General features: G+C 54.3%; 1 protein-coding gene across 1 annotated transcript in view; it reads left to right on the forward strand.

The window, feature by feature from the left end:
• The first annotated feature begins 346 nt into the window (after nt 1-346).
• The window catches only part of NOS2 (nitric oxide synthase 2), a 44,736-nt gene continuing 21,926 nt past the window's right edge, over nt 347-23,156 (forward strand). The window contains exons 1-10 of the mRNA XM_075559617.1: nt 347-456; nt 4,895-5,276; nt 10,211-10,330; nt 11,728-11,876; nt 16,351-16,513; nt 18,562-18,653; nt 20,047-20,188; nt 20,312-20,451; nt 22,016-22,190; nt 22,287-22,388. Coding sequence (XP_075415732.1) covers nt 347-456; nt 4,895-5,276; nt 10,211-10,330; nt 11,728-11,876; nt 16,351-16,513; nt 18,562-18,653; nt 20,047-20,188; nt 20,312-20,451; nt 22,016-22,190; nt 22,287-22,388 — 1,575 coding nt within the window. The remainder of the gene's footprint in view (nt 457-4,894; nt 5,277-10,210; nt 10,331-11,727; nt 11,877-16,350; nt 16,514-18,561; nt 18,654-20,046; nt 20,189-20,311; nt 20,452-22,015; nt 22,191-22,286; nt 22,389-23,156) is intronic.

Raw genomic sequence — 23,156 nt, forward strand, 5'->3', positions numbered from 1 at the left:
GGTCAGGAGCCTCCTACAAAAGAGGCGCATGGGGTACATGTGTCCTTGTTGGAGGGCGGTGCTCCAGCGCTAATGTTTTTCAGTAGGATTTGCAAAATGGAACTTGGGGTCCGTTGGGCACCCCAAGCCCAGTCCCAAAGTAGGAGCAGAGGTTGCAAAGCATTGCTGTTCAAGGTTTCTGGTAGCTTCCGTCCTGATCCTGTAATGAGCCGAGCACCTTAAGAAGGCCCAGTTTTGAAAACTCTCCATCAACCTTCCATAACTGTCCTTCTTCTTCCTCAAACTCACAGCGAGGGGGATCGGCGTGCGAATCCAGATCGCTGACCTGCTTGGCAAACCCACCATAATGGCCTGTCCCTGGAAGTTTCTGGTCAACCTCAAATCCAAAGAGTTCTACCTGAATAAGCAAAGGGATCTCAACAACAACATTGGGAAAACCACCCCACTGACCATCAGGTAAACTTTCCTCTGCTGCCACTTACCTTCCTTCCTCTTCCTGAGCCACAGACTCAGGGCCTCTCTCTCTGCTTCTGGCCTCGTCTCTGCGGGCTCATCTCCCCAGCCTCTGCAGGGCAGTCCCTGTTGGAGGTTCATGCAGCCCAACCTAGGGGGGCCCTCGCTGAGCACGGCACTAGGTGACAAAGGAAGGGACATGGTCCTCAAGGAACTTGGATCCTCAGGGAGAATGTGGGCAGAGACCTGGAGTGAGGATGGGAGGGTAGAGGACCGAGTAGCTAGAACAAGGATGGGATTCTGGCTTCTATTCCGCTTCACCAGGGGCCACACCTCACTGCTCGCTAGATCTGTTGAACATCCTACTCATGAAAAGCTCTAGCCGGTGAGTTAGAACTGCTGGAGTTGAGTCCTGTGCTGAGCCTCACTGGCTGACCCTGTGTTGTGTTGTTTTTCACCAACTGTGTGATCTAGGGTGAGTTTCCCTCTTTGAGTCTCAGATGGGTACACCCGTGGTAGCATTGCGTGTGGGTGAGGCACTCAGCCACGTGCCCGGCACTCTGTGGGCAGTGGGTCAATGCCAGCATCAGGCACTATCACCTCGAGCAGGTACCCGCTCGGTGGCAGGGCCCGGCACACTCACTACATCTCCGGGGATGTCACAGCTGCCCCACAGTTCATTTTACCGACAAGGAAGTAGGAGCCCTGGCCGGGTAAGGACTTCTCCACGGCCATGTGACCGGTAATGAACAAGTGGAACCTGAACCCTCAGATTTGGGCTTTTCATGCTCCCCGACACCTGGCTTGTAGGAGAGGCAAGCGTGAGGTAGGACTGAGAGCGTCAGTCACCTCCGCAGTCAGTGGGCAGGCTTCAGGCAAAACTGAGGAATTCCCATCGTCTGCTGGCCGTTGGCTTGCACAGTGGAAATACATGTCAATCTGTCCAAACAGGACAGCGCCAGTCAAACCCCAGCCCTGTGAGCAGCATCTCCGGATGGGGTGGTCTGTGAAGATCTACAACCTCTGAAACTCTAAGAGTGGCTGTTCCTCTCTGTCCAGAAGGGAGCTGTGGGGTCAGAATCACCCACTCTTATCGACGGTTCTTTGTTGTGGTGGTTGGTTTTTCTTTTTGGTGGCCTAAGGAGTTATACATTGGGCTGCTCCCCGTGTGGTCAGCAGTTCGAAACCACCAGCTGCTCCTAGGGAGACAGGTGAGACTTTCTTTCTACTCTTGGAAAGGTTTACACTCTCCGAATCCCACAGGGGCAGTTCTACTTTGCCCCATAAGACCGTGGTGAGTTGAATGGACTCAATGGCGCTGGGTTTGATGGGTTGTTGTTTCGGTGGAATCGGCACTCGCCAGTGGTAGGAAGCACGTCAACCCTGAGTGTACCTGTCAGTACTCACAGCTAACGAGTCATTTCTGACTCAGAGACCTGTAACAGGTAGGACTACCCCTGTGAGTTTCCCAGACTGTAACTCCTTATGGAAGCAGGAAGCCTCGTCTTCCTCCCTTGGAGCAGCTAGTGGGTTCGAACGGCTGACCTCGTAGTTTGCAGCCCAATGTGTACCCCACTACGCCACCAGCACTCCTTGTGTGCCTGTCATAGGCAACAGAATAGTGTGCAGTGGTTCTCAACCTTCCTCATGCTGCGACCCTTTAATATAGTTCCTCATGTTGTGGTGACCCCCCCCCCAACCATAAAATTATTTTCATGGCTACTTCATCACTGTCATTTTGCTACTGTGATGAATCAGGTAGCCCCTGTGAAAGGGTGTTCAACCCCCAAAGGGGTCGCAACCCACAGGTTGAGAACCGCTGGTGTCATGGCGACAAGAAGAGACTTGAGTCACCAAATGGTGTTGCCACTTAAAAGCTCTAGGAACTTTGACAACATCCCTAACCCCCGAGCCTCAGTTTCCAAATTCCCTGCCATCAAGTCGATTCCAACTCTTAGAGTGAGCCCATAGGGTAGACTAGAACTGTCCTGGTGGGGTTCAGAGGCTGTATGTATTTTCAGGATCAGAAAGCCTCATCTTTCTCCTGAGAGTGACTGGGATTTGAACTGAAACCCGATGTCTAACCCATTCCGCCGGCAGGGATCTGTGTAGGGAAGGGTAGGAAGGCTTCTTTCCTGGGGCTGTGGGAAGAGCAAACGAGCGCATGTGCATCTAAGTGAAGCTTCAGCTGTCACGCTGCTCCTGTTGTTGCTGGCAGAGACAGCCCCACGGGCTGGAGCAACGTCACCCAGCGCCCTCCCCAAGGGAGAGACATAGCAAAGCCAGTTCAGGAAGAAGCAGCGGGGTGGGCAGACTCCAAAGGAGAGGCCAGGCCAGAGCCCTGGGGGCTTGACTACGGAGGAGGAGGAGGAGGAGGAGGAGGAGGAGGAGGAGGAGGAGGAGGAGGAGGAGGAGGAGAAGGAGGAGAAGGAGGAGGAGGAGGAGGAGGAGGAAGAGGAGGGGATTCTGACTTGCTCTATAGGGTGGTGGGGAGCCTGGTAGATTCTTCAGCAAAGCACGGAGCATGGGTGTGGGATGCACTGGAGGAGAGAGTGGTGGGAACCAGGCTGTGGTTGGTGAGGTGGGTAAGAGACAGAGAGATGGGAGAGCACCAGGTGAATGGCTGGTAGAGTCTGCTGGCACTCAGACTCCACGCTGCTTCCTTGCTCCTCCTGGGGTCTCAGAAGGGCCTGACTCCCTCTCCTGAGCCCGCATGTCCACTTGACTCACGCAGGCCCATAACTCTTTTCTTCACCTCATTGCACAGCCCCTGCCAGCTAGCTCCGTCAGTCCCTTTCTTCCTCCAAGTCCCTTGTCAGCAAGTCATGCTCCTGCTGGAGATTTTACAGGGCCTCCCCATTGCCTGCCACTCCGCTGTGGCTCGACTGGAGGGTGCTGTACGGTCGCACTGCAGGGGAGGGGATGGACGCGTAGTCAGGCAGAAAGCATCTCACCTGTCCAGCCCAGCCACGCTCAGTTTCCCAGCGCCTATAGGACATGCCTCTCAATTTGACTGGGCTAAACCAGATCCATCCTTCATCGTTATGGGACCTCCTGAGCCCTCTCTCCTCCCTGCATCTTTAGAGGGTGGTTGGAAGCCTTTAGCCCGGCATCCCACACCCTCTGATTGCACTGACGATCTTCCTGAGGATGAAGCTTATCTTTTTTGGGTCATCCGGGGCCAAACTGCCACACTCTGTGGGCAGTCCCCAAGGGCCTGTTATGTGCTGAGCTGGGAAGGGGATGATGAAGAGACCCCGTTCCTTTTGCCAGACAGGAAGTGGGAGGGATGGATGCCACCTCACTGGTGGGGGGAAGAGGGCACAGCATGCGATATGGGAAAGTTCTATAAACTGATGGGGTGCCAGTTAGGGGACAGGAGACTGGAGGTGTGGTGGGTGTGGTGATCCAGGTCCTGGGGAGACTCGGAGGTGCCCAGCCCAGCTGCAGGGCTGGGAGGGGTGGGTCAGAGAAGGTCAGCTCAGCGGGACTTTGATGAGACAGTAAAAGGGGGGCGGGGAGGCTGTTACTGGAAGAGGAAGCCACAGTACAAAGGGGATTTTATCCTGAAATCCATGGGCAGCCAAGGAATATATTTTGATTTTTAAAAGCCGTTTTCAAATCCATGTAGGTCTCATCAGACCAAGATGGATGCATGAATCTACGCTCTATGTAAACAAACCATTAGGAAGTGTGTGGAGGGTGTGTGTGTGTGTTTTAGAAACCAGGACAAATGTGGGAACATCAAGGTGGAAAATTAGGGAATTTGGAACAAAGTCTAGCTAAGTGTTATCAGCTGGGTTGTAATGGACTCCAACAAATTGGAACACTTGCATATTCCACTTTCCTGTGCGTCCTCAGGATTAAATATGCCTGAATATGCAGTGACCAGGAAGGACCCTACCCTCTGAGGTCAAGGGCAGCAGGCTTGCCCCTATAGCTGGACTCTCAGTGTCAACCTGCTCAGAAAGCAAGAGACAACTCAGTGTCGCCTCTTCGGGTAGCATGGGCCGGGGAACAAGAGAGCTGGAGGGCAGATGGGGACTTATAGGACTTCTGATCCCCTCTCCCAGGTCTCCCACCAAAAGTTCCGAGGGGCCATTGGCAGGGAGGACAATTTGCCTGCCCCTCTGCTGGCTTCCCTTGTAGATATGCACAGAACCCACCGAAAAGAACTAGCCCCTCCTAGGGTAGTCCTGAGAGGTGGAGTGAGGTTGGGCTGTGGCCCTGGGCAGGTCTGGGGCTGCTGTGTGGCCTTGGGGAAGATCCCTAAGCTCTCTGGGCCCCAACTTCCTCCTCACCTCAATGAGGATCGTAATATAAAACCGCCTTCCTGACGGGTTCCTTAAGGAGGAAATAAATCACGGACAGGAAGGCTCCTGGATAAACAGTTAAACAGTGTACAGTGGGCTCGACTGCGACTGACCGCTGTTCTTTTAAGGGAGCAAACAACCCCGAGGCCGGACAACCCCGAGGCTTCTAACTGTGCCAAAGTCCAGCGGCTTCAAGCGGCAAACCCCCCTGTGGATGCCCGCTGGGGGCCCTGGGGCTGGAGCGCCCCCGGGGGGGAAGGGGACTGCAGGGTCCCGTGGTGGCCAGGTGGCCGCGTGCAGGGCTGCGTCCTGGGCCCCGCCCCGGGGCGCGGGCGGGAAGAGATAAAGGGGCCGGCGGCAGAGAGAGCCAGCGAGCAGGGCGCCCCGTCTGCTGCGCCAGCGCCCGGCCATGCGCGAGGGGCTGGGCGCCGCGTGCGAGGCCGTGCGGCCCCGGCTCTGCCGGCTCCTGCGCAGGATCCTCCGGACGCAGCCCGCCTGCCGCCGAGCCAGGTACTCCCACAGGCGCCGGGCTCTGCCCTGGGAGGGTGCAGGGGCTCCCCTCGGGCTCAAAGCTCCGCAGCAGCTGGCGGCCCTGAACTTTCTTCGGAGCTGCGCTTTTCCGTGTAAATGTAAGGGTTGGGAGATTCACCTGCAGCACTCTGGTGCAGGTTTGCCTCATTCACAACGCGCGCGGTCTTGCTTGGCTGCAGAGAGTTACCCCTCACTCCTGGTGAGCCCTGGCTTTAGAGCTGGATGTTCCAGTGGCGGGGGAGGGGGGGGGGGACGGACGACGAGTGCTTCGGGCCACTGTGTGTGGCGAGTGTCTCCAACCTAGAGGGCTCATCTTCAGCTCTACAGCTGGTAACATTCTGTTGTGACCCCTAGAGATTTCATGGGCAGTGGATTGCCAGGACTGTCTTCCTTGTCTTAGTCTGGGCCTCTGCTGAAAGTCGCCCGTCTTGGGGTGACCCTGCTGGTATTTGAAATGCCGGTGACCTGGCTGCCAGCATCCTAGCAACACGCAGGCCACGGCCACACAGAACCACAGACTGGATGCCCGGTGCTTCTTAACCCACACCAGGCTGTAATTCAGTGGCCGCAAATGGTCTAGAGAAGCGTGCTTTCACCTGTGGGGACTGGGTGGGGACTACCGATGTTTCAGGACTTGGAAGCTATGTGCAGAGGAATTTTCAGCACCTAGCTGCTCTATTTTTAGGATAGTTCTGGTTAAGAGGGCAAAGAAGTTCTTGTTTGACAAACAAGGCCCGTTTTTGCTGAGCGCCACCCCCCCCTCCTCCTGGGTGTATGGTGCTTGGAGAGCGGGAAGGCACCACAGGGGAAGCAGGCCCCCAGCAAGCCAACCTCTGCCGCTCAAAGGCTGATGAGTGCTTTGGGGGCTAAGTTTCCCACCTTTCCATGGCACGTCTTCAAGGATTCCCCACCCCCGGGAAGGGCCAGGCAAGCCTGCGTGTCTAGAATAAACAGTACAATCCCCTGCACCAAGCGTCCAGGTCATTGATATGCACACCTGGAGTCTGTGCACCACCTCTCCCAGCAGCTAGGCATTGGCCAACTGGGGCATGGTAAAGGCTGCGTGTGTGTGTGTGTGTGTGTGTGTGTGTGATGACTTTGTTTATTCGTTACTCAAGTTATTTTTAAAAATGACCAATTATGAAAGTAATTCATGCTTGCTGTAAAAAGTTGCCAGATGTAAAAATGTGTTAACAACAACAAAATCTAAACTCACGGCCATCCCCTCAATTCTGAGCCTGAGGGACAGGGTAGAACTGGCTCTTTGGGTTTCCAAGTCTGGTGGTTTCGAACTACTGACCTTGCCGTTAGCAGCCCAGCACGTCACCCAGGGCTCCTTTGAAAGGCATAGAGCACAACCAAATTCGCTAATGGTGCTAGCGAGGAGTTACATTTCCTCTCAGACTTTTTTATATGCTTGTGTGTGCAAGGATGCACACACACACACACCAGCATCAGGCCACTTATCTATACAGATTTGAGGCCAGTGCGGCACACCTGTATAGTGGATTTTCAGGCAGTTTTTAAGTGCTTTATAATATTTGCGGGGAATGATGATGGCAAATCTATAAGGACATTGAGATTCAGTAAGTTTTTTTAATTCTCTGGCCTCCAGAGGGAGGGGGTGATGGTGAAAGAGAGGTGTGCCTCACTGGAGACCCAAGCCCTTCCCCAACAACTTCCTGTGTAAGCAGCCTCTGCTGACCACTGAACCATGCTTCACCTGCCTCTGAACGTCCGGGTTATTCTAGGTCAGCGTTTGTCCTGGTGAGCACCCCAGACCAGACCAGAGGGCTGATGGTGGCGGGTCATATGGTGGCCCTTTACAGAACTGCTGAATCACTTGATTGTGATAAGTTGCCTTTGTGATTGTTCTGTTAAGGGACTTGCCTCTTTCACAGTTGCACATCATATAATGCTACTATGTAGTGTACATAGTCCCCACCCACTGCTGAGGCTCCCGTTCTTACGCACAGCGACTTTGTGCCCTTGTAGGACAGAGTAGAATAGCCCCCCTCGAGTTCCCAAGGCCCTTCCTCGTTACCAAAGTTGACCTCCCTATCTTTCTCCCTTGGAGCAGCTGTGCGTCTGAACAGCTGGCCTTCAGTTCTCAGCAAGTGCTTCCCACTCCCCCACTGAGCTTGCCCGGCTCTTAATGGGGAAGGATCAGCAAAGAGCCACTGGAAAAGAGGGAGATCCTCAATGACATGGATTGACAACAACAATACACAGTTAATAGTGTAATGCCCCTATAGATAATAATAGACTGTCCCTACAGACAGCCCACTACTTTTTCTGATTAAAAAACAAAGCCCCAAGTGCTCATTCATTACAATTCAACATCACCAATGGGAATAAAGTATAAAATGAGAGATCCTTGAGCCCCCATCTCCCCCATTGCGCACACGCTCTCTCTCTCTCTCTCTCCAGGAAATGTTGCAAGGAAAATGGAGCCCAACCCAAGCTTTCCAATTGGTATAAAGCCTCCGCAGAGCTAGTCTCTGCGCTGAGGCCGTGTGGGTGTGACGATGGGGGGCACGCCCGCATCCACAGCAGAGGGGGGTCCTGAGAAGTGGGCTCCCTGCAGAGTGAGGAGAGGAAACTTGAACTCTGGAACCAGAATGAACTATTTTGAAATGACTTTGGACAATTCAAGCTTTTTCTTTCTTTTTATTAATGCAACTTGTTTTAAATTTGAGAGAGAGAGAGAGAGAGAATAAAGTCTTTATCTTCCATCCTGAGATATTTGTGGATTTATCATATCTTGGATTTGCTGCAGGGGAGAGTTGAGGCGGGTTGGCCAGAAGCTAACCATCATTCACTGGGCTGCATCTGGGTGGACAGCCCCGGATCGCTCTGCTTTGATCTATTTAAAATGTTTTATAATAAACACTTTAGGCATCACTGGGTGGCGCGCAGGGTTAAGCACTTGGCTAATCAGACGTATACCCAGCAGTGCCTCTGGGGACAGACCTGGCCCTCTGCTTCCAGAAGGTCACAGCCGGACACCCACAACCTGCAGGTCTGCAGGAATGGACCCGCCAGGGACTGGTTTTTTTTAACCCTGTGTCACTAAGCCTGAGAGCCTGGTGGCAGTGCTGCTGGCCTGGAGGCAGAGTTGTTGCGTCCCTTCTCGGGCCACCCAGCCCCTGTCCCACGGTTGTACCCATGAGCTGTTACTTGTCCCTCAAGTTCTGGGCTGCTGGTTTGGGCTCAGTTCGCCTCACATCTTTTTGTCTTTGGGGAAGGAGGATGGGGGAGGCAAGAGATGAAAAGACTGGGAGGGTGGCAAGTGCTGGTGGCGAGATGATCCCCCCACCCCCGCCACACACACACCCCCTCCCTGCCTGGGAGCCAGGACACATGGCCATTGCCTCTGGCTCTGCCTCAGACTGGGTGTGGTGGATCTAGGAGCAGCTCACTCCCCTCTCTGGACCTCAATCTCCCCATCCATCAGTTGAGCATTCTGATAACCAAAACAGTGCAACAGGGGCTGTAGGGGACAGTGAGTTTCTATTAAGCCTGAGGAACTGGAAGAACGTCATCATTGCCACTAAAGGGACCTCTGGTGCGTAGCAGTTATGCATTGGGCCATGATCAGCAAGGTCAACAGTTTGAAACCACCAGTCACTTCAAGGGAGGAAGATGGGGCTTTCCACTCCTGTAAATGGGTGCAACCTTGGAAACTCACAGGGGCAGCTCTTCCCTGTCTTATAAGGTCTCGACGAGCTGGCCTGAACCTGATGGCAGTGTGCTGGCATGTTCTGAGTGGAGACCACTGAGATGGTGTTTGCTTCGCTGTGCATACCCTCCCCCATCCAACAACAATGAATGACATTGGTGGGGGGATGAGGGTGCTGGCAGGGGAGACACCCAAAGTCCCTCGGGGCTCAGGCACTAGATCTCATGATGGCTGTTTCCTTTTGCAGTCCCGTGACTCAGGATGACACCAAGCTTCACCTCCTTGACAAGCCCGGCAATGCATCCTCCCCATCCCCCAAGGGGATGGGACAGGTCAGTGGGCCTCAGGGGTATGGGAGTCCCCTTGCTCTCAATGCAGGTGGATGCAGGAGGAGCAGCCTGGTGGAGGCTGGGCCACAGGGCAGAGGAGGCAGGGAACACCGAGGGGGCACAGGTGGGAGAGCAGCATGGGGCTCTGGATTGGTGGCCGCCGAGGCCAGCCGGCACCTGGATGGTCTGCCTGCATGCGCTGGCAGACACAGGCGGAGGGAGTGATACTGGACTGCTCCAGCGTAATCTCAGGCCTGGTGGCTGAGCCTGTGGCCCCCGCCTCTGTCCCAGGAGCCCCATCGTCCCTCTGCCTCAGCTTAGAGAGTGGAGGTGGGCGAGGCAATAGTTCTCCTTTTCCCAAATGCCACCTGAAGGAGCGCTTCCTCTTTGTCCTGATTTCTGTGAAGGGCGTTACTGACTGTGATGGTAGTCCCCCCTCACATCTACCCTAAACCCCTCCTGCTTCAAGCCCTCTGAGGAGGCAATTGGCCAACAGGAGCCCAGAGGAGAAGAGGAGCCGGGGAGACCCAGTCATAGAAGCGCTCAGCTGCTGCCCACCAGCTGGACTGCGGGGCGGTGTGTGTGGGGGGGGAGGGTAGTCGGCTCCCAGAAATATTTACGACTTTGGAAACCCTTTGGGGCAGTTCTGCCCTGTCGGGCAGGGTCGAGTTGAGTTGAACCCATTGGCAGTGGGCTTGGTTTGCCTTGGGCTGTGGGAGGGCAGCAACCTGGCAGGGGTACTCTGAGCAGGCACCCACCCAGGTAGCCGAGGGCATGCGGATGGCCCATCCATAGCTCCCCATCCCACCCAAAGCCAAACCAGGGCACTGGGTTGGGTGAATCTGTGGGGCATGGGGTTGGAGACAGCTGGAAAACTCTGTTTATTACCCCTCTCTCCAAAGCCCTCAGAATCCAGAATCAAGGTGGACATGTCCCCGGGAGCCTGCCCACGGCACATGAGGATCAAAAACTGGGGCAACGGGATGACATGGCAGGACACACTTCACCACAAGGCCACCAGGGTGAGAGATCTGGGCTTTCTGGGAGGCACACCTTGCCCAGGCTGGTGACCCCTTGGGGCCGCTGGGCATCAACCTTCTGAATGCAATCTATGCTTTCTTCTTTTTAAAAAAAATAATTTTACTGGGGGCTCTTACAGCTCTTATCACAATCCATCCACCATTGTGTCTAGCACATTTGTACATTTGTTGCCATCGTCATTTTCAAGACATTTTCTTTCTACTTGAGCCATTGGTGTCAGCTCATTTCCCCTCCCTCTCCCACCTTTCCTCTCTCATGAACCCTTGATAATTTATAATTTTTTTTCATGTCCTACACTGACTGATGTCTCCCTTCATCCACTTTTCTGTTGCTTGTCCCCCTGGAACGGGGTTATAGGCTGATCATTGTGATCAGTTTCCCCTGTCTCTCCCCACCTCCCCTTTACCTTCCTGGTAGCTCTACTCTCATTATTGGTCCTGAGGGGTTTGTCTGTCCTTGATTCCCTGTATTTCCAGCTCTTATCTGTACCTGTGTGCATGCTCTGGTCTAGCTGGATTTGTAAGGTAGAATTTGGGTTGTGATAGTGGGGGAGGGGGAGGCTTTAAAGACCTAGAGGAAAGTTGTATGTTTTATCGGTGCTGTCTGCATCTTAACTGGTTCATCTCTTCTTGTGACCCTTCTGTAAGGGATGCCCAATTGTCTATAGATGGGCTGTGGGTCTTCACTCTATGTTCCCCCTCATTCACATTGATATGATTTTTTTTTGTTCTGGGTCTTTGTTGCCTGATACCTGATCTCAGCGACACATCATGATCACACAGGCTGGTGTGCTTCTTCCATGTGGGCTTTGTTGCTTCTGAGCTAGATGGCTGCTTGTTTACCTTCAAGCCTTTAAGAACCCAGACACTATATCTTTTGATAGCCGGGCACCATTCTATGCTTTTAAAGTGGAAAAGAAGGGAGCATTTTGAGACCAGGAAAGCAGGATGACTTTCCACGTCTCCCCGAAGCCACCACAGTCAGCCTGTGGGTTCCCATCCTATGGCTTTGGGGTCTGCACCTGGTCCTTCCGCTTCAGGTGTGCTGAACGCCTATGTTGTGTTTCCACGGGTGGCACCAGCAGCCCTGTTTAAATGAGGTTGTTGAGTTAGTCGCAGGGACTAATCTATTGGCTTTGCTCTGGAGTGGAGCTGGTTGGGGAGCAGGGCCAGAGAGGGAGCCCTGGGCTGAGAGGTCCAACTTCAGCTCACCCCCACTGGGGGCAGCCAGTAGACGAGGAGACATCTGGGTGGGAGAGAAAGACTGATGAACTCCAAGGAGGCGGTGCCTCGGGCAGGGAGACAGGCAGCGGAATGGAGAGGGAGGTGCGTGACTGCCGGAACGCTACCTGCTCTCAGTCCATACCTTTTCTTTCCAGAATTTCGCTTGCAGGTCCAATGCTTGCCTAGGGACTCTCATGAAGCCCAAAAGTCTTACCAGAGAACCAAGGGACAAGCCTACCCCACCGGACGAGCTTCTACCTCAAGCAATTGAGTTTGTCAACCAGTATTACGGCTCCTTCAAAGAGTAAGCCTCACTGCCCGCAACTTCCCCCGGTTTCCCTCCCGTGTCTCAAGCCATTTCCCTCTGACCCTTGACTCCTGTCTGTCTCAGATTCCCAGCGGTGCCAGGACTAAAACCTGGCTTTCCATGGAAGAAACTCCCAGTGCTGTTTGCTAGATACCATTGATTCCCTTCAGACTCAGTGAGAATGAAACGCCCCCAGGCCTGCGCCCTGCTCACAATTGGGCTTATGTTTGAGCACATTGTTGTCCGTGTCCGTCCTCTCATCAAGGGCTTCCTCTTTGTTGCTGCCCCTCGACTTTACCCAGTATGGTGTCCTCCAGGGACTAGTCCAGGGTCCTCAAACATTTAAAACAGGGGGCCAGTTCACTGGCCCTCAGACCCGTTGGAGAGCCGGACTATAGTTTAATAAAAAACAATGAACAAATTCCTATGCACACTGCACATACCTTATTTTGAAGTGAAAAAACAAATGGGGGCAAAACCACCTGGCTGGCCAGATAAATGTCCTCGGCGGGCCACATGTGGCCCGTGGGCCATAGTTTGAGTACCCCTGGACTAGTCTCTCCTGACAACATGTCCAAAGTACGTGGGATGAAGTCTCGCCAGCCTTGCCTCTCAGGAGCCCTCTGCTGTGCTTCTTCCGAGACAGGTCTGTGTGTTCTTTGGGCGGCCCACTGGTACTTTCAGTGTTCTTTCTCAGCACCATCGTCCAGGCGCATCAACTCTTCTTCGATCTTAGTCAGTGTCGACTTTCACATGCAGACGAGGTGACTGGAAATCATACCGTGCCTTGGGTCAGGCACGCCTTAGTCCACAAAGCACCATCCTTGCTTTTGAACACTTTAACAGAGTCTGTGCAGTAGATTTATGCAATGTAATGAGCCGCATGGCCTCTTGACTCCCGCTTTGATGAGCATGAGTTGTGGACCCAGGCGAGGTGGCAGCCTTGACAACTTCCATCTTGTTTCTGTTGATCATGATGTTACCTCTTGGTCCGGCTGTAAGGATTCTGGCTTTCTTTATATTGTGTCATGATCCATGCTGAAGGCTGCCCTCCTTGGTCACATCCGGTGGGCATCGCTGTGGGCTCAGGAAGCATGGCAGTCGTGGGAGCAAAATTCTACCCGAAGTTTGAATTCCGGTTTCATGGAGATCTAGTCCTGGACCCTCGGGAAGCCCATCCACCTCTCTGTGCCTCGAGTTTCCCCTCTGTTTCCATGGGGGCGATCAGAACAGAATCTGGCTTATGGGGTTGTGGTGAGCAGGTTACGGCTCTGTTCCTCCATTGTCTTATCTGAAAATGGTGATGACACTAGTATCTACCCTATAAAAGATGCCACCACAGAGCAGAACACCTCACCTTTCTCTGGGAGCACCTGGTGGGTTTGAACTGCTGACCTTGCAGTCAGTTGCCCGATTTGTAACCCACTCCGCCACTCATTACCATAAAAGAGCTCATAAAAGCCAATGAGATAAAGTATGTAAAGTGCTGGGAAAGATGCCTGCCTGTAGCCAGTGCTACAGAAGGATTCATGGTGACTGTGTGCTTAGAACAACTGTTCTAGCCAAGTAAGACATGTGCACATAATTTAAAGGGGTTCCCGTGGTGCAGGGGTCACGGGGCTTAGCTGCACACCCACCAGACACACTCCAAGGGACAAGGATGTATCTGTCTGCTTCTGTCAAGATTTACAGTCTTGGATCCCCTATGGGGAAGTTCTACTCCATCATGTAGGTCACTAGGATTGACTTGACCACAACCCCCCCCCCCAAATCACACCCGCTACCATGAAATTGATTTTGACATATATCCACCCTTATAAGGTGTGGGGGGGAGGCCAGCCCCCCACAACTAATTATGGGTTCAATAGGTGCAATTGTGCGGTTGAGATATATAAAGATGACAATAAGGTCATAGAGAATGAGAGAGATAGGCGAGAGAGAGGGGAAAATAACAGAGTCGGACACATTCCTGGTAGCATGCTCACTTCCTGGACAACCATGATCTTACCAGTCAGGTCCATGCACAGTGTGGGCCGAGGTGAGGTGGGGTGGAGTCCTGGCAGGAGGGAACTTTATTGTTAACCAAGGCTTATATCTACTTAGGGGGGGCATGATTACAGGTAACCACATGTCACAGGAAGGGGCTGTACAATAGGCAATACAAGCAGAAGTGTAACAGGAAGGGGATGAGCTAGGGGTGTACACATGATAGGAAGGGGAGGACTAGCAGTGTACATGTGACAGGATGGGCGGACCCTAGATTCATGATGGCAGCCCAACCTTGGTCACCCTTGAGTGGGCTTGACCTCCCTGGGCTCTCCTTCAGGGAAACAATTTACTATTATCCTTATCAGAAGGGAGCAGTGGGGGTGGGGGGGTGGGGACTATCCTTGTGGGATAAACAGTGGTGTCTGCTTGCTCTGGATGACTGATAACCCTTAGGGAGAATAACCCCTGACCTACTTCTGTTGACCTCCAAGTGGATAGTCATTTGCCACGTATAGCAAGCAGCTAAGGTTGGGAAATATTTGGGGGAGCCAACTTGGGAGAAATCGTTCTGTTTCCCACAATAAGGCATGCAAAGTTTAGTAAATCTTCACAGGAACAGACAGCCTCATTCCAGTCCCTTGGAGGGACTGGTGGGTTTGAACAGCCGACTTGGAGGCTAGCAGTCCAAAGCTTACCTTTTGACCACACCATCAGAGAGGTCTGGAATTTAAAAACCAGTTAGAAAACATAACCCAAAGCAGTTTCCACTAAGTTGCCTCCCACTCACGTAGAGCTCAGGTGTGTCCAGGCAGAACCGTGCTTCCGGCTCGCATGCTACTTGTTTGCAGGGAGATCACCAGGGCTTGCTTCTGAGGTACCTCTGGTGGACCTCAGACCACCAGCCTTTTAATTGATAGCCAAGCATGTCACCAGGGACTGCTCACAACGTTCTTAGTGCCCTAGAACTTGGCTTTAGGAAAACAGTGGTCACCGATAAATCTTTAAAGAATTGGGCTCAAACACATGCACACATACACACACACACGTACTTGCGTGTCAGCACTGCTCCACAAGGAGGTGACAGCACCTGTGTGGTGAGGATCATCACCGTTTGCCGGCTGGCTGCAGAGACAGGTGCAAGATGCTGGGAGCTTGTTTGAGTGGGGGAGGGCTCCCCGGGGTGGGGCGGCACCACTCTCACCCAGAAGTTCCCTAGGCCAGGGGAGTCCTTGAGGATAAATGTCATCGGGTGTTTTGTCTCTGAGCTCCCCCCCCCTTTGTTTTAATCAAGAAGAGATGTTGAGACTCGTCGACCGCAGAAAGGCCATGTTGTTGTGAGCTCCCACTGTCCTTTATCGGGGCTCATTCCTTAAATAGTTTTCTGGCATTTCGAAGGCCATCAGTGGTGATGGGAGGCCTCAAGGTGTGTGTGTGTGTGTGTGTGTGTGTGTGTTTTCAGAGTCAGGGAGGGAAGAGGAGAAGGAGGTGCTCACATCCATCTGGGATTGCTGGGAGGCTCTGCTGTGGATGAGAAGCAGGGGGACTTAGGCACCCGGGTCTTTTGGCCACGCTGTGCAGAGCCCCATGCTGGCTGGCCTTTGAGTTCCCGGAGCTTTGAGTCCAGTCTCTTGACTGGGCTCCCAAGGAAGCATCCGCAAGCATTGGGGTGCTGCAGTCAGCGCGAAGTGGAAGGTGGTTCCTCTAGCACTTAGGAGGCCAGGCCTGGCCTCAGGCCAGCGGGATGAAGTGCTGGTTCTAACTCTCGACCACACTCTTGGGCTTGGTTTCAACCTCCTCTAACTCTCCCTGCCATTGAGTCGATTCTGACTCACGGGCACCCTAGAGGACAGGCTAGAACTGCCCTTGTGGGTTTCTGAGCCTCTATGGAGTAGAAAGCCTTGGGGGTGGCTGGTGGTTTTGAACTGCTGACCTTGCGACTAAGCCACCATGTTGCCAGGGCTCCCCTTCAACCTCCTACGACCTCAATACCATTGACTATAAAAGAAATGCTCACAGACCCAGGGAGACCCCTGCGCCGTCGTGCGTTCTGCATCCACAGTAGCTGCTGTGGGAGGGCCGGGCTGGCTCTTCACCCCAAGAAGGTGGACAGGTACCCCTCCTTTACTCGGACACAAAGCCTTGCTGTTATAGATGGGCAGCTCCACACCCCTCACTCCTAGAAAAACCAGCAATCTGAGCTGGCCAGGGCCGGTACGTTTGCAGGGTTGAGTGCAAAATGAAAATGTGAACTATTTGTTTATCATGACGAAAATGTTCAGGAGGGTGACCGCGGAGCTTAACCCCAGTGTAGGGGGTGGGGGTGGGGGGGGGCTTCTAAGCTCATGGCTAGGTGTGACCGTACAGGTGGGGGTGTGGGGAGATTTTGCCCTCTTGTAGTCTCATCTCTGCTTCTGTGGGCTGTATTCATCCCCATGTAAGGCCATTTCCTTGTTGACCTTCCTGATGGTTTCCTGTCCCCCAGGGCAAAAATAGAGGAACATCTGGCCAGGGTGGAAGCCGTAACAAAGGAGATTGAAACAACAGGAACCTACCAGCTGACGGGGGATGAGCTCATCTTTGCTTCCAAGCAGGCCTGGCGCAATGCCCCCCGCTGCATCGGGAGGATCCAGTGGTCCAACCTGCAGGTGACTTTCCTTACCCTCCGAGTGAAGTGGGAGAGGTGGGCAGGCCCTGGGCAGGTGGGTGGTTGGGAGCAGCTGAGCACAGCAGGACCCCCAGGTGCCCAAAACCCCAGACTCCAGCTTTACACCCCTGAACATGAGATGGATGATGGAACCCCTGCTGATTGCAAGGTCCATGGTTCAAACCCACCAGCTGCTCTCTGCGAGAAAGATGAGGCTGTCTGCTCCCAGGAAGACTGACGAAATTTGGGAAACCCTAGACAGTCTTGCTGTGAGTCAGAATCGACTCCATGGTAGTGGGTCTGGGTTTTCAAATATTTTTCCTCTAGCTGCCTGGAAGGACAGGGCCGTGGTGGGCTGAGATCCGCATGGTCAACATACGGTTCAAAACCATCAGCAGCTCCGAGGGAGCAAGACTCCCATAAACTGTTCGGGTCTTGGAAACCCACGGGGGGTCTCTGTGAGTCCGCATGGACTGGATGGCAGGGAGAGGAAGGATCCCGGTGGCACTGTGGACTGGACGCTCAAATCCACAAGCTGCTCCCTGGGAGAGCTGCCTGACGCTGTGAAGATTCACAGCCTGGGAACCCCTCTGAGGGGTTGCTATGAGTCAGAATCGGCTCAGGGGCAGGGGGCTTGGATTGTTGCTTCTAAATGTCTAAAGGCCACTGGGTGGTGCCAGCAGTTAGCTTGCTCGACTGCTGACTGAAAGACTGGAGGCTGGAGCCCACCCTGAGGTGCCTCGGAACAAAGGCCTGATGATATACTTCTGGAGATCCGGCTCTGGAAAGCCCTCTGCCAGCACCGCTCTGCCCCATCCACAGGGGCTCGCCCTGAGTCAGATCTGACGGATGACATTGTTATCGAGACCCCTATTCCAGCAACAAGCTTTCAGGCTCAGACTGATATCTCTCTCTCTCTCTCGTGCTAACATCGGGAGACCATGCATCATCCCCCCCAAAGCCCAGACAACCTTGTCTCTGTGATTGTGGAGGTGCTGGTGCCATGAGAGGGGCTATTGGCCTAAACGTCTGCATGCCTGGCTCCCAGAGGATGCCTGGTCTGTCCTGCCCCCAGGCCAGCTTTGCCCAGGAGATGGCTGTTACTGGGTGATACGCATGAACACACATGACAGGGAACTCGATCAGAATGCAAGGGAACCAATTCCGGCTGTGCCATGCGGGGTGCAGGGCCCCTGCCGATGACCTTGTGGGTTGCAGGGCAGGGGTTGGGGTGACGGGGACCTCCATCCATTGCACCTTAAAGTCAGGTTTTCTTGGGATTTTGTTGTTGTTGTACAAACAGATTTGTCCTCGGAGGCAAAACCTAGGGAAAGGGTGGTCAGGGCAGCAGTGAGATGGGAGACTTTGATGCCAAAGGGAGAATGCCCCCTCCACTCGGTGTTTGGGGCCCTCTCACTGCCATCGAATCCCTACTGGCTCAGAACAATGCTGCAGGACTGCCCCTGTGTGTTTCCCAGATGGTCACTCTTTAGGGGAGTAGAAAGCCTCGTCTTTCTCCCACAGAGCTGCTGGTGGTTTCGAACTGCTGACCTTGAGGTTAGCAGCCTGACTTGTAACCACTGTGCCACTAGGGCTCCACTCACTCACTCACTCACTCACTCACTCACTCACTCACTCTCTCACTCACTGCCACCAAGTCAATGCTGACTCCTAGCTGACGCTCCCGTACAGGACAGGGTAGAACTGCCCTGATGAATTTCTGAGACTGGAACTTTTTAGGAGTCTAGGAAGCCTCATCTTTCTCCTGAGATCTACTTTCAAAAGAGCCAGCCCTTGGGAGCCCTTCAGAATCCAGTCCTGCTCTGAGTGTCCTGAGTGAGGGGTGCCCTGAGTGAGGGGTGCCCTGAGTCAAATCCACTCAACAACCACTGGGCTTTCCCTTGATGTCTGGGTGTTGGGTGTTGAGGCTGCGCCCTCAGGCTTTGGGGCCTTAGCTTCTGGTTGGACCTGAAGCCTCTGTCCACACAGTCCTGACGGACTTGGCCTGGGTGTGTGTGTGTATGTGTGTGTGTGTGCGTGTGCGCGCAGGTCTTTGACGCCCGGAGCTGCACCACCGCCAAGGAGATGTTTGAGCACATTTGCAGGCATCTCCGTTACGCCACCAACCAGGGCAACATCAGGTGGGTGCCGCTTTCCCGGGGCGGCAACTGGCTCCTGTGCGCTCCAGGGTCTTAGCCACCAGGCATGGATGGGCTGGGGGGGGCATCTTGGGACCCCTCACAGTGGGCCAGGCGTCCGTGAGCTCAGCCAAGGGCCTGCTTTCTTTCTGAGTTGGAGACTTTGGCGGGTGTGCCGGTCACTGGGAAGTACTGCCTTCACTGTTCGGAGTGGGGCTCTCCACTTTTGGGAAGAATGGGAAGCTGCCTCTTGGGGGGTGTTTCTTCTTTATTAATAGTCATTTTATTGGGAGGCTCTTACAAATCTTATAACAATCCATCATTCAACTGTATTAAGCACACTCGCACATATGTTGCCATCAACATTTCCAAAACCATTTCTTTCTACTTGAGCCTTTGGTATCAGCTCCTCTTTTTTCCCCTCTCTGAACCCCCTCCCATCCTCATGAATACTTGATCAATTATATATTATTAATGTTATTTCATGTCTTACACTGTCCGTTATCTCCCTTCACCCACATTATTCAACCCCCTTGGGGGGAGCTGTATAGCCAACCTTGTGATGAGTTCCCCCTTTCTCCCCCTCCCTCCTGCCCCCACCATCCCTCTACCCTCATGATATGGCTGCTCCCTCTACTGTGCCTGAGGGTTTTATCTGTCCTGAATCCCATGTGTCGAGAGCTCTTATCTGTACCAATGTGTGTGCTCCATGTAGCCAGATTTGTGAGATAGAACTGAGTCGTGGTAGGGGGATTGGGGTGGGGAAGCAATCAGGAACTAGAGGAATGATGTGTGTTTCATCGGTGTATTGGTGGTGGTGGGGTGTTTCTTAGAGGTGGGAAACCCATTGCTCATCAGTACCACCCTCACCTCCACTCACCCCAAGAAGCCAAGGCTGATCCACCTGCTCAGCCATTCACTCATTCTTGCTCAGCAAGCGCTCAGAGCAGCACCTCATGAGCCCCATGCGAGGCTGGGTGGTGGGGTGTGCAGGTGAAGGCTGCAGAGAGAGCGAAGGCCCCAGGACCCTGTCCCAGCCCTCTGTGAATCCACCCCCTCACCTAACGCCCCACCTCACTGTGAGGCAAAGAACAGAGCACTAGGGAGAGGGCTGTGGAGGACTGCTCACGCCCTCTGAGGGCTGGGGCTTCCTGAGTGGGGCGGAAGTCATCCCATGCCAGTCTTGGAGGACGGGTAGGATGGGGATGGGGAAGGGCAGAGAGGGTGAGTCAGGAAATGGGGCAGCTTACACCGAGAGCTTGGCACGCTTGGGGAGCTGCAGAGGGTCCCCTCTGCTTGGGTGCAGGGGGCTGGTGATTGGAAAGAGTTGGGGGGCGGGCAGCTGGGAGCCCCCATAGAGCCACAGGAGAGACAGCACTGTCCTGCCCTGGCACAGGTCGGCCATCACCGTGTTCCCCCAGCGGAGCGACGGGAAGCACGACTTCCGGGTGTGGAATGCTCAGTTGATCCGCTACGCTGGCTACCAGATGCCCGACGGCACCATCCTGGGAGACCCCGCCTGCGTAGAGTTCACTCAGGTACCAGGTCACCCCGAGGCCTGCCTCTTCGGGTGGGCAGGGAGCCTAGCGGTGGGTAAACGAGGTGCCCAGAGGACCCGGGGTTCCAGGGTCGAGAGTCACCAGGCCTGCCTTGCTCCCCAGCTGTGCATCGACCTGGGCTGGAAGCCCAAGTACGGCCGCTTCGACGTGGTGCCGCTGGTGTTGCAGGCGGACGGCCGGGACCCCGAGCTCTTCGAAATCCCCCCTGACCTGGTACTCGAGGTGCCCATGGAGCACCCCAAGTAAGTGGGTGGGAGTGCTGGGGTGCACCCCTTTTTTCCATCTTCTCCCTGATCATCTCGAAAGCCAGGCATCGTAGGATGCCTGGAGGGGTGGCTTGCAAGCCAGCCTGTCTTTGCTTTCTGCAGCAAGTCTGCGTGTTCGAGTTAGGCCTTCAGCCCCGGGAGGGTGTTTGGATGGTGAGGGGATGTGGTGACCTCAGGGGAAACCCTGAGCTGCTCAGGCCCCTGTTGTCCTCCTGCCCACTCCCTTGCCGTCCCTCTCCTGATGGTGACAGAGCCCTAGCACTCGGGGTCCGGCTCAGCTCGCATTGTTCCAGACATCAATGCACATGTTGAGTCTTGCTAGGTACCGGGCATTGGGCTGGGCTTTCCTTTTGGTCCCTTGAACACGCTGGATTCCATCCTACCTCAGGGCCTTGGCACGTGCTGCCCCTCTTCTGACAGGCCCTGGTCGCTGATGTTTGCGTGGCTCCCACCTCCTCGTCATGGAGGTGTCTCCTCCATGTGGTCAGCAACTTTGACCAGCTGCTCCTGACCCCCAAAGCTAGGGAAGGCACCCCACCCTGGTCTGACACACCGCCACCTTTTCTTGTTTCTGTGTTTGCTACTTTTTCGAATTCTAAGGCAGTGGTTCTCCACCTTCTGCATGCGGCGACCCTGTCGTACAGCTCCCCATGTTGTGGTGACCCCCCAAAGATAACATTATTTTCATTACTTCATCAGTATCATTTTGCTACTGTGATGAATTGGGCGACCCCTGAGATCCCCAACGGGATCACGACCCACTGCTGTTCTAAGGTCTCTACATAAGACTGGCAGCCCCTTGAACTAGGAACCTTTGTCTTTCTTGTTCACCAAAATATCTCCACCACCTACCAGGGGCCTGGACAGAGTCCCACAGCCATAGCTTCTGACCATAGAGGCCCTCTGTAGGGCCTGGCTCCCGTAAGTCTTTATGGGAACAGACAGCTTCATCTTTCTCCTGAGGAGCAGTTAGTAGGGTTTGAATCATGACCCTTGAGGTTGGACACCCATTGCTCATTCCACATCGCCACCAGGGCTCCTTTGGTACACAGGAGGCACTCAATAACTACTTGTGGGATAAGTGAATATACTCATAAAAGGAGTGGATGAGTGTGAATTAGCCCCTTTATCTTCCTGACAATCCTATGATTTTTGGTGCTATTATTCCTATTTTGCTGTTGAGAAAACTGAGGCTCAGAGAGACCAAGTAACATGCCAAGGTCACACAGCTCATAAGCGACGAGGCAAGACTTGAGCCCAGGCTTTCTGACACCTGTGCCTGCTGGGTTGGGGTCTCGGCGTCCAGCATGGGGGCGTGGCACATGGTTATGCAGACAGATGTGGCCAGAGATGACCTGAGAAAGTGCTCCCAATCCATCTGGACAAGAGGGGTTAACTTAGAGGTCAAGGCTGAACAAATGTTCTTTGTAGATGCTTTTCTAAGGAGTGCTTTTTGGGGGAGTAGGGTGGTGTATCTTGGAGGGAAGGGGTGGGGAGCAAAAGTACAAGGCTTTGTTCTAACCGGCTCTGCCTCTCCCAGTTACGAGTGGTTTCGGGAGCTGGGGCTGAAGTGGTACGCCCTGCCGGCCGTGGCCAACATGCTGCTGGAGGCGGGCGGCCTCGAGTTCCCGGGCTGCCCCTTCAATGGCTGGTACATGGGCACAGAGATCGGGGTGCGGGACTTCTGTGATGTCCAGCGCTACAACATCCTGGAGGTAACCCGGGCTACCGGTGGAGGTGTGGGCTTGGGGTGCGACCTGCCTGCGAGCAGAGGCTCACCCCCCTCCCCCATCGTTCCTTGGCCTCTGCAGGAGGTGGGCAGGAGGATGGGGCTGGAAACGCACAAGCTGGCCTCACTGTGGAAGGACCGGGCTGTCGTCGAGATCAACGTAGCGGTGCTGCACAGCTTCCAGGTACGTCGGAGGGGCTGGCAGCCTGAGCATGGCCAGGCGACAAGGCAGCTTGGCGAGTCTCTGTGGGTGGGCAGGCTGGCGGGTGGGCGGCGTTGCTGTTACAGACTGTGGACTAGACAGTGCCCAGGCCTCTCAGCCGGACGACAGCGACCCAGCCAGCCTCCACTGACAGCATGCTTGGTCTGGACTCACCATGGAATGAATGGAAAGCCGCTCCCTGCCACGCTGGCCTTTCCCCCTCATGCAAACAAGCAGCTTCCAGATGCAGAAACAGAGCCCCAAGGTGCCTGCTTCAGGAGCTCTGGGTTGCTAACCACAAGGTTGGCAGTTTGAGTCCACCAGCCACTCCAAGGGAGAAAGTTGCCTCCTCTAAAACCCAGGGGGCAGTTCTACAATGCCCGAGGGGGTCGCTGTGAGCCAGACCACACTGCCCCCACCCTCTCACTCCTGGCGTGGACTTTTCTGTTGGCGCCTTCATTGGAGCCTGGTGGCACTCGTGGTCTGCTAAAGGTGGGCGGTTCAAACCCACCCAGAGGCTCGGCACAGAGAGGCTTGGCCATCTCACCTACTTCCTGGGAAGGTGATGGCCAAGAAAGCCGAAGGGAGAGCTCTGCTCCACATGTGTGGGGGCATCGGGCCTGCCTCCCGTCAGCTCCATGGCACCCAACGACCCCCTTCACTAGGTTTCTTTCTAATCTGTCGTCTTTCCACAAGTAATGTGGGATCATTTTCTGAAAATGTATATGATCAAACACTGACATAGAAGTA

The sequence above is a fragment of the Tenrec ecaudatus genome, chromosome 10 (genome assembly GCF_050624435.1).
Source record: "Tenrec ecaudatus isolate mTenEca1 chromosome 10, mTenEca1.hap1, whole genome shotgun sequence".
NCBI lineage: Eukaryota > Metazoa > Chordata > Mammalia > Afrosoricida > Tenrecidae > Tenrec > Tenrec ecaudatus.